Source organism: Electrophorus electricus, chromosome 4 (assembly GCF_013358815.1).
Source record: "Electrophorus electricus isolate fEleEle1 chromosome 4, fEleEle1.pri, whole genome shotgun sequence".
Classification (NCBI taxonomy): Eukaryota; Metazoa; Chordata; class Actinopteri; order Gymnotiformes; family Gymnotidae; genus Electrophorus; species Electrophorus electricus.
This window is the reverse complement of record NC_049538.1, coordinates 7,248,977-7,260,634: the sequence shown is the minus strand read 5'-3', so window position 1 is coordinate 7,260,634 and position 11,658 is coordinate 7,248,977. Positions and strand designations below refer to the sequence as shown.

Sequence of the window (11,658 nt, the reverse complement as noted above, 5' to 3'; positions counted from 1 at the left end):
TTTAACTGAGGAGCGTTAAATCCACAAGTCTCCCACTCTCTCTCCCTCCGCCCTCTTTTTGGTAAGAATGCGTTTGCTGTTTACCGGCAGTGCTCGTCCCTGGAAACGTTCCCTCGTTTACATTCCACACAAAAGTATAAAGCTGCATTGACAACCTGATGGAGGTGAAAACCACTGAACATTGTGACTAAAAATATTTAGCATACCTGTGAAATAATTTAACAGCCATCTGACGTTGGTTCATTCCATGGTTGTGCACAGTAGTTATGAGTTTTAATACTCAAAATCTAAAACTAGTCAAGCCAAATGTGAATTAGTGTTAGAATTGGACATAAAATGCATAAGGATTCAAGGCCCCAATTAAAAATGAACAAACAACTCTACTGCCATTGCAGGACTGGCTCTGTGTTTACTAGCTGCTACATCTGCTCGAGGATTTCTTGATCCAGTCATGCTGCACCACGGTTTGAAAACCATTGCAGGTTCACTAGTCAAATGCTGCTCGGTACAGCTCTACATGACTCAAAAACCAGAGATGGGAGAACCAGGCAAGGACTGCGTCAGCATTTATTATACAATTGAGGGACAAAAACAATCATTTTTTTATAATGAGAGAATTGATGGGACATTTCACAATGGCATGATTAAAAACATTGAAATGCACCGGTTCTCATGTTGTGGACTGCTCGTTACGCACACACACCATGCATCTGAGGATGCATGCCACCAAATCAATTAATATTAACCACACCGGAGGACCAAAAGGATGAATGTTGGCGCTACTGTTCACATACTGTCTGCATATATATCTATTTACATATTATTTCATTTTTGTTTACTATATATAAAATGACAATAGAAAAGAATGCACACCATACAAACAATGCTGCGGCAATTGGCAAGATATGATGATGGAAAATGTACATGTACATCATTGCAGATCATTTAAATATATATGTACTGTATATAAGGATTTAATTAAGTCTTTACAGGTTGAAATTGAAGCAAACCTATAGAAAGAGAAAAGTTGGTACCAAAGCATACATTTCCAAATTGCTACTGTAAAAAAATGATACTTAACAACAAAACCAACTGCCAACAAATACATAAAAAGTCCTTTGAAACACAAAGTGTATCATCTGAAGCAGCCAGTCAATCATCATCCTTTGAGGTTTAAAAGATGCAACGCTGCCTTTAATATATCATTTTCTCAGATCCATTTATGGGATGCAGAGTGTTATTGGTAAAATGCCAAATTTGGAAATTTGAGCTCAAAATAAAATATGCCAGGTTTACGCCATATGTATATTCTTAATGGATTCTGCATATTTGAGTGCTGAAATTGTCAGTTTGATTTAAGCATATGGTATGACAGATTCAAAATATTCACGCATTACATCTTCAGTCTTGTTTTGACCATGCCCATGGATACCATGCTGGTCTCATTCTCAATTCCACAGAGTACAAACAGTGGAAAATCTGCTTGAATCTAGAGTCACAGAGGGGGAAACATGCACATAATCAACACATATAAATACAAAAACCAAGTCAGATATAGAAATTAAGAGTGTGGAAGAACAACAACAACAACAAAAAAAAACAAAACAAATAAAAAACTAAAACAAAAAAAAAAAAACAGATTATGGTCCAGTCAGGCAGTTGCACAAGAAAAGTTTGACTGATTTTGACTGAAGGCTCAGTTCAGGTGCAGTGCAGTACAGTGATGTAGTGCAATGATTCTCACGCCAGTCACTTCACTGCCACTGGCCTGCTCCTTTATGCTTTATCTAACTTTTCAAGCTCGGAGACGAAGATCAAGTGATCCTCTGGAGACTTGCCGTGTGTTTTGCTGAGATGCAGCTTGACTGCATGCTTGCTGACAAAAGTCCTATTGCACAGTTTGCACTGATAGATAGAGTTAGAGTCCTCCTCGGTCAGTCCAAGAGAACTGAAAGTCTTGTCCGTTATCATTTTTGTGACGGCTTGCTGCTCTCTCATGAGGTCTAGGGATAACTTTGAGAGGTCCTTCAAACTAAACCCTAAATGGGATTCTAAGTGACTGATGTAAGTGGAGGGAGTTCTGAACTGGGAGGCACAGTCACTGCACAGGAACAGTGGCTGGCCCGAGTCAATGTTCTTCAGGAACTTGGTTCCCCCTGTCCGTCTAAGCTGATACTTCACATTGGCCAGCCAGTGAGAGATTGTGGTCATGGAGAGACCGGTGAACTTGCAGATATGCACGCGCTCCTGAGGACCCAGGTCCGTTATGACAAACTTCCCCTCAGGGGTCTCACGAAGGCTGGATGCAAACTGAGCCTGCAGGATGAGCAGATGCTGGGGATTCCAGTTAGACTGCCTTCCTTTCCTCTTTTGGACATGGGAGAAATCCTCCAGGGCATCCTCGAAAGCACTGCAGTCTGCGTCCGATTTCTCAGAGACAGAGGATGGTGTCGATGACTTTGGCGTTAGGCGGCCCGTGAGGTTTTTTACCATGTCCGAGATGTCCATCAGTGCATTTTCCCGCAGAGGGGAGGACACAGATTCGGAGAGGTTGGAGAGAATGGGTCGATTACTGTTAGGGATGCTACTGTTACCGATGACAGTGGAGGAGCAGGTGTTTGGGCGCCCATTGTTGTTCTTGGATTTCGTCAAGTCCATCGGCTGGTCGTCATCATAATACCTATTGATGGACTCAACTTGCTTGACCTGAGTTGGATTGTAAATGGGTTTCTCCACCATGTTGTTGCTGATTTTATAGAGCATTGCTAATGGGTCTAGCAATGGGCTGACAGTTTTGGAAGCCTTGCCCAAGTGAGTGTTCATTATAGACTGCAGCGCACTGAGATGGTTGACTAAAGGCTGTTCTGGTGAGTGGTCAGTGATAATTCCCAAACTACTGCAACCATTGCTAACCTGCGTTTTGAGGCCATCCATCCCATTCTTGTCAGGAGTGTCAGCACGGCTCTCCTTCTGTTGTACTTCCCTAACAACTGGCTCAGACTCCTCTGTGGTGCCGTTCTTCATAGGTTTACTTAAATCAGTTGGCTGAGGCAAGTCTTTTTTCTCCTTGGGTACAGGTGAAGGTGATTTTGTGGAAACATATTTTGGGATGCGATCGATAGCCTTTTCCTCCTTCTCTTTCTTTGAAACAATTTTGCCTGTGACTTTTTCCACCAGCTCTTCCATGGCCAGGACGTTGTTCTTATGGTTTGGAGGCGGGGATGGGCTGCCTGGGGAATGGATGAGGGCACTGGTTTCACATGACAGAGACTTCAGGCTGCTGGCACTAAATGTAGGTTGGATTTTGACACTCTGAACAGCAGAGAGAGGTTTCACTGACCCTTGGAGCTGGTAGGCAGCATGGATGCTGGGATAGCCTCCCCATGTCGGGGTACCAGTCTGAGCTTTGCTAATTGCACTAGATACAGTATTTTCTAGAGACTTAAGAATGTCAAGACCTTCTTTAGGGGTCTCTTCCAGATCCTCCTCTCTGAGATACTTGTACTGAGGTTTCTCTGGCTTCTCTGTCTTTTCAGATGGATCATCTTTTTCCTCTTTAATTTTCTTCTCTGGTTCATTCACCTCCATTTTTTCCTCCTGTGAATCTTTTCTCTCGTCAGTTGCGGAGGAGTGCAATGGAGAATCTGCCTGTGACTTAATGGTTGGAACCGGTAGACGTGATGTGGTTGGTGGAAGAGGAATGGATTGAATTTTTTCCTCCACCACTGGATCAAACACTAACTGTTTCCCCTTTTTTGAAGCAGAATTGGTGACTTTGAGGAAATGTCCTGTGACCATCATATGGGCGGTTAGCTGCTGCAGGGTGTCATGAGAACTTCCACACTCCATACACTTGAGAATCTGCGCCTTTCGGGCCTCAAACTGCCAGGTGTAGCTTGCACCATTCTGATAGCCATAACGATTGTTGGCGGTAACATAGGGGTTTATAACCTTTTGGTCTTTGGTGGGTGTGGATTCTGCTAGTGGAACACCAGTTGTGCTAGAGATGGACTCAGGTGAGCATGGGGACACCAGGTCATGAAACACTCGCTTTTTGGTAGAGGGCACCAGCTTTGAGGCAAGAGCTGGCATTGGTTCTTTGAGAGGCACTTTCTGGTAGTGTTTTGTTTTAATCATGTGGACACTTAGGTCTTGTAGAGATTCAAATGAATGTCCACAGTACATGCACTTCAAGACTTTTTGAGCATCCTCTTTGCCCTCCATCTCCATCAAGGAACGCTTCCTTGGCTTTGACCACTTCTTGCCCATGTCGTCCTCCTGGTCTTTATTGTCATCACGGTAATGGCCTGTTTCATTCATGTGTACGGTGAGGCCCACAAGTGTGTCATAAGCTGCACTGCAGTCCTTGCATCTAAATTTGCTGGCGCCAGTAAATACAGGCCCATAAAGCTTATTGTTCTGACGGTACAGTTGGACCGTGCTGAAGAGACTGGGTTCTGGCAGGAGGTGGTATGGTGTATGCTGTAAAGTTTTAGCAAGTGCAGCTTGGTGCCAGTCATAAGCAACACCTCCACTACTGGTACCACTTATGCTTCCATTGTTAGTACTGGTTAAAGTGGTGGTATTTGCACAGGTTGTACTTGTGGTGGTGCTGGTTGTGGCTCTAGCGCTAGCAGTACTAATGCTGCTGCCTTCACTGCTGTTTATGTTACTCATATGACTATTTGGAATGCTATTGCTCCCCTTGTGGTTACTTGCAGTACTGTTGCTGCTGGAATTAACATGTTTGCTCCTCATAATGTCCCTCGTGATGCTGGACCAGGAAGCATCTGAGATCAGGTTTGCATAGACGGCTTTCATCTTTGCCAGGCTGTCCTGCAAGGAAAGCCCAGGGTCTGTCTCCATGTCTTCTGCCTCCTCCTTGTCCTGGCCCTCTTTAGAGGAGGTGCTTTTGAAGTCAGCCAGGTGATCGCTGGTGTCGCTGAGGGGTGAGCCATACCCGGCGTCTGGGTTGGTGCCATTGCTCAGAGGGGAGTTCTGATAGCTCAGCTGCTCGCGCGCGTCCTCCTCCTCATTGCACAGGTACTCGGTGTCCTGGCCGTCTAAGGAGAGACCGTCATCCTGCAGGGGCTCCTCATCGATCTTGGCTGCCTTCAGCTCGTCCTCAGGCACGTAGGCTGTAGAAACACAAGAGCAGAACAAAAATGATGATGAGACAAAAGGTCCAGAAAAAAGAGAAGTGAAGGTGCTTAAAATGGATTTAGATGTTTAGTCATTTTGTGCAAACTCTGTATCTTGTAAGTCTGTCTGATGTATGATTTTGTGTGTGTGTGTGTGTGTGTGTGTCCGCGTGCACATGCATGCGCACACTCGTGCGCTTATATAATGATCCTAAAGAGATTTCTTGTCAATAGTCCTGGCAGAGGACACAGGTTTGCAATTATAAAGTGGCAAACATCCATATCTTGACTATGATAGATAGTACCCTTCACTGCTGAGACTAACAAAGCTATCGAATATTACAGCTCAGCAAGGGTAAAGGGGGGGCATGGATGAGCAAGAAAAATAAGTCCCCTTGAGGATGAAAACCAGGAACAACAGCAAAAAAGAACATTAGGGAAAAAATGAGAGAAGTGTTTGGGGAGAAAAACCTTCCCAGTGTGCCTAGCTGAAAATAAAGGGCCAAATTTCTTTGTACTGGGCACTGATCATGTGAATAAGAAGAGATCTCCAACAATACAGACCGTATTACTGCAGCGCTACCAGCCAGATTACTTAGCGGTCACACCACTCATTCACTGACCACTTCTTTTAGAGACAAATTGAAATGAGGCCACCTGAATCTCTCACTTCAAAATCCTCACAAATTAAACGGTACGTGGCAATAGCCGCCCCATTTACTAGACGTGTCACTACCTACGGAAAAGCACCGACTTCTCACTCTCACTCCTTCCACCTCTCTCTCTCTCTCTCTCTCTCTCTCCCTCATAGTTAGAGGGCACAGACTGTGAGTGACTTTGATCTAGTTTTCCCCTGCCATGGTGCCACTCAACTTGGGCTCTTCTGGGTAGCAGACTGCATCTGAGTTATCGCCAAAGACGCGACTCTGCGCGTAGCTCGCCCTGCTGCGGCTGGCAGCAGCAGAAGTTCTTGCAGTGTGTCGCGCTGAGGCACGAGTGGAAATGACATGTCATGTTGTCACGGTCCATGTTGTACTAAATCTCAGGGAGTCCACTGTGCGTGCTGCCCTGCTGTATGCCTGTGTGCGTTAATGCAAGTGTATGAGACGGAGAACAGAAAATGATGTAATACAGAAGCCTGCTGGTTTACCTCCTCCTCTCTGTTGTTTAATAAGAACATTAGAGTTTCAAAATGTTTGTGTTGCGTGATAACATGAAGCATTTTAAAGTTTAAGCAGTCCAAACAAAATATATGAATAATCCCAAACCTCTAAATAACTGGGTTTGGGGGGAATGCAGGAGTGTGTGTTTGGATGCTACAAGTGCATGGTAGTTAGTTAAAAGTTTGTTTCATATCACTGGACAAAATGAAACTTCAATGGACAGCGGGTTAGTTATTATGCTATACTATACAGTTTTGGGCTAGAACTGTACAACAGTAAAACATCACAGGATTCAGGAGGTCCACAGCAAATATGTGTATATACCCATTTTGTTTATCCAGTAACTCCCCCAAAATACACCACTACCCGAAGGCTGAATTAAATGGCAGCTCATTTAAGAACAAAAACAATCACATCCTTACTAGTCCTGACATCTTGAATGATTTGAGCATAAGCAAATTTAGCAACAGAGAGCAAGTCCATAAATTGTGGGGGGGGGGGGGGGGGGGGGGGGGGAATAGAAAGCTAAAAATACTTTATGATATGCAGTGAGTAAATATATTAAGGAATCCATTATAATTTAAGCAACATTGTATCAAGTTATTCATTTCCAGGTAGTTCAGCATAAATGTCAGCAAGGAACGCACTCTTTTTTCTATTATGTACATCTGAATTAGACACACTGCCAGCTCTATCCAAAATGGTGCAAAAAAATACCAGTGCACTCAAATGGGAGGTTTCACAAAAAGCTGTTTCTGTGTACTGTATCCAGCCAGAGCAAGGACAGAAAACAGAAGACCATCGCACCACGCACAATACAGAGGGAGGGAGGGAGGGAGGGAGAGAGAGAGAGAGAGAGAGAGAGAGAGAGAGAGAGAGAGAGAGAGAGAGAGAGAGAGAGAGAGAGAGAGGGAGGTGCACACTGCTTGCTTCATTTGCTTAATAAAAAGTGAAGAAAGGGCCATGAGACCAAGTTCATAATGAGGAATGTTTGGATAAAATTCCTGTTTCATCAGCTTCTTTTAATATCAGGAGATAAACAAAATGTGTACCCTGTCACTGAAGGACATCAAAGGGCCTATGTATGTGTGTGTGTGGGTGGGTGTGTGTGTGGGTGTATTAGTAACATGTCCAGTTCTGAAGAAGTCTCCTTAGAGGGGTTTGTGCGTGTCGGGTGAAGGAGGGGAGTGTAGTTTGGTTTCTTATCAGCCATTTTGAAAACAACAGAACCGAATCTCCAACATCAGCCAGTACTAGACTGAAGGCAACAGAAAGAGAGGAACAGAGAGAGAGAGTGAGACAGAGGGAAAGAGTGAGTAGAGGAGAACAAGACAGCCAGTGCTGAGGGTTGAGAGTCGCTCCTTTATCTCAGGGAGCCACCAGCAGCTATCTGTCCTAGATGCCAGGATCCGTCTCAGGCGCTTGGAGCAGATGTGCTGTCAGCTTCCAACGGCACGCTACCGAGCGCGCCGTAATCAGCCTGGACACAGTACCTGATGTTTGTTAGGTGTCGTTTAAGACTAGATGGAGGAGCAGCCACCACTGGCTGACGCGTTTGTGTGCGGAAAACAACCCCCCAAAAAGCCCCTGCACATATCCTGCAAATGACGCCTTTTTATTTATTCATATCAACGTGCGTTATGAGTTTGTAATAATCGACTTATAGCAACTAATAGTTCATCTGAGTGCTCTTACAAGGCAGAACAGCAGAGCTGCCAAATCGGAGCTGACGCACTCAGCCCTAAAGTCTCACTGATTTCAGTCCGTCAGGCGTGGTGACAGAGCGCTCAGCCACCGTAACCCAACAGGGCCCATTGAACTGAATGTTCCTAACTGTCAAATAACCGGCTTATCTTACATCGGCATGAAAGGAATATTCGCCCAGCAACGGGGATTGGAGAGCCGGAGCCCAGCTAATTCCCCCAAGCCAATGCGGCGCTCACGACAGCTTATCACATTAAAACAACAAGAAAAGAGAACTTTCTCCTGCACTATAATTACACAGAGTGAGAGAGGGAGTGAGAGAGAGGGAGAGAGAGAGCGCGCGAGGCTTTCACAGGAAGATGGGCAGAACCTGACACTAAAGCGAACGCGTCCCTTCAGCCTTTGATGCCGCCTGGCGCCTGATGGGCACGCGTGCCAGTGTGTCACTGTCCGTACATCAAGCCTTCAAGCTGCAACTTGGCAATTTCTCCCCCCCCCCCATTACACCACCACCACCACCACCCCCACCATCCCCCACCCCATCTGTGACGAGGAGCCGCCAGACGACCGCAATGCCGCTCGCACTTAATAACCCAATCAGGAATTTGACTGCTGACATCTTTCATTGAGCCTCTGCTTTTAGGCGTCACAGCGAACAAAAGGAAAAGGCTTAAGAGGAGGGGGGAGGGGCACTGGGGGGGGTTGTGTTTGTCAGTCAAAAAATAAGCCCACATTGTACTGTCAAGGGGGGGGGGACAGAGAAGTTTTCAAGAATACATACAATTAAAAGAATCAATAGTGACTAAAAAAGTAAGACGTGTTGATGGGGGAGATTCCCAGATATTGTACAGTTCCGGGAGGCAAAGTGGTGCAGGGAGGTTTTAATGAACCACCAACTATGTTAATATGAGAAAGGATACTGTGTGTGTGTGTGTGTGTGTGTGGGTGTGTGTGTAGGTGGGTGTGTGTTCATGTACATGTGTGTCTGGTGTTTTTTAAAGTAGAAAGAGCAATGTTGTGCTTATTTATGTGCATACCAGTATAGAAAATTAATCCATTTGCACAGAGGCCTTCAGAGTGTGTGTGCGTGTGTGTGTGTGTGTGTGTTTGTGTGTGTGTGTGTGTGTGTGTGTGTGTGTGTGTGTGTGGTGCAAAAGGAGAGCAGGGCCATCTGTGTCCAGAGTGGAGCTGTCACTGCGGCTGCCGAGACCTCACTGAGTTTGGACAGGTGACACAGCAACGGGACATGAGCAGGACATGAGCAGGTCACACACACACACACACACACACACACACACACACACACACACACACACAAGCACGCACGCAGTGCTCACTGTCACAACCAACAAAGATCAGCTGCAGAATATGCCTCGGATAGTCCAGATTTTCACACAGATATCAACCCCTCACACCCACCCACCCACCCACATACACGCACAGCTTTTCAGAAACATACTAAACAGTTGGCCATAATTCGCCTTTGGGCAGACATACTGTTTCCCTACACACAACTGAAGCAAGTTCAGAAATTCAATGGGTCAAAAAAGAGCACTGACAATTGAAATTCAACTATATTAATCAAAACAACGCTGGCAAAACAACCATTACCCATGAGTCTCCTGACTTCTGTGTTTGCTGAACCGTTTGAGCGGCTGTACCTCGTCCTGCCTCCATGCGGACCTCAGTGCACGGGCCACCTCTATGGAGCCTTACTCTTTCCATGCCCATCGAGCCAATATTTCCCGGAAAAATCCCGGCGTGGCGGAACGGCCGGTGCTAAACCTCCTCCCGCGGAGGCCATATGGACACGCTCGGGTCAGCGCAAGCACATGAGCGCTGCCCGGGAGCCTCCCGCCGCGCGTGCGGCAGGCAGGTCTTGTGCGGAGGAAACGCCGAGGGTGGATGCCGGAAGGGTGCGGATCCGTCCCGAGAATCTCCTCCTGCAGCTGCTGTCTCCCACCTTTCCACCCCCCAACCACCCTCCCTTACTTTATTTTATTTCGGAAGAGAGGGGGCAATCACAGCAGTCATTTGCAGTACTAATGTCCAATTCTGCCTCCTCTCCTTCGGCTGATTTAGCTGGTCAGAGTGGTTTTGGAGTGTCCGGGGGAGAGCCACGCTGTTTAGCCGACATTTTAATGGGAAAACTGGCAAGTCTTATTTGGCTGGCCGATGCGGTTTGTCACCGGGTCTCCATTACATGCCACTCAGCTCTGATGCCGTTGGACAGGCTTGATCAAACCATGTCATTTGACCTAGGCAGCCCGCTGAAGTGGCGGACAGAGGGGGGAGGGAGGTGTTGGGGTGCGGAGGGCCGGCAGGACACCGAAGGCTGTAAATAAAATGACATTATTATTTCCTCTGTCCTATCATGTAGAAAAGCCAATTATGGTAATGCACAGCATGTCAGTGGGCACGCAGCAATCTCTCTCTCTCTCTCTCTCTCCCTCTCTCTCTCTCTATCTCTCTCTCTCTCTCTCTCTCTCTCTCTCTCTCTCTCTCTCTCTCTCTCTCTCTCACTCACTCACTCCACCCCCTCCCCGGCCGGCACGATGCTGTCTGCTCTGGTCTGCTCATGGCCTGCAGTGATCTGACGTAGCGTCCTCGCAAACCAACCCAGGCCAGAGGCAGCTCCTAGGCAACGGTTTGAACAAAAGCGACCGGTAGGCGCTACTGGAGCACTGACGGAGCGCGCGGCACCTAGCAGGCCTCACGCGGCGGCCGTGCTCGCCTGTGTCGCTTCCTCACGCTGCCGCCCTGAACCACTTCGCTTTTGTAGGCGTTTCCACCAGCATACTCGCGGCGGCGGGTAAACGGTGATTAATGATTCCAGCCTCCGTTCTGAGCGCGCGCGCTGATGAATGAAGCACGCGGAGGAGTAACAAGCCCGCTATAGGGACGGACAGGTTTCCGGGGCAGGGAGGGGCTCATAGCGAAGCTCTGATGCGCCGCCCAGCCCCACACCCCCGCCTCCCTTTGGCCCAACATGAACCTCGCTGAGGAGAAAGCCTTCACATTTTTCATCGCCTCACACACAATCCTTCGCTCCGAGCAGCCAGCTTTGTCGTCTGCCGGCTTCATTTGGCGCTTTTCTCCGCAAGACACATCTAACTTTATTACAGACTAAACAAAAGGAGGCTTTGAAGTACAGACGGGCGTTTCGCTCGGGCCCCAGCACCGCCTCGCCTCGCCCGCTGACGTAGATCTGCGACACCGCCGTGTGGGGACTTCCAAACGAACCTCTGGCCTGCTCTTTAGGGCCGCCTGCCAGAGGGTGGGCCGGGCGGAGTGGGACGCCATATGGCAGGACGGCTCCAGGCGCCACGGAGCTGGTGTCTCATTCGCAATTGCCCCACGATGTTCGCCTTTTCCCCTCCACATTCGTCTCTTTGGTTTGCACAGGGAACAACTACAGGCATACCAAGAGAGACAGTATTTTCCAAACACCAATCTGTCCAATAGACAATAACTCATCCAGTAATCTGTTCAATATGGCCCACTTCTTCCGAATACTAATGCACGTCATCGAATGTACTCGTTGCTGATGTTATTTTTTAAAATTATAAATATTCAGAATCATAAACACTGAATTCCCCCCCAAAATAAAAACCTTTTAAACTCACCTTAGGAACAAGCCTGCTACTGTA

The 11,658-nt window shown here is 47.1% G+C and overlaps 1 protein-coding gene across 2 annotated transcripts in view; it reads right to left on the bottom strand.

Moving 5' to 3' along the window:
• Nucleotides 1-548: 548 nt before the first annotated feature.
• tshz1 (teashirt zinc finger homeobox 1) overlaps nucleotides 549-11,658 on the bottom strand; it is a 32,654-nt gene continuing 21,544 nt past the window's right edge. For both annotated transcript variants that reach the window (XM_027022432.2, XM_035525333.1), the window contains exon 3: nucleotides 549-5,138. In XM_027022432.2, the coding sequence (XP_026878233.2) occupies nucleotides 1,777-5,138 (3,362 nt within the window). In that variant the 3' untranslated portion in view covers nucleotides 549-1,776. The remainder of the gene's footprint in view (nucleotides 5,139-11,658) is intronic.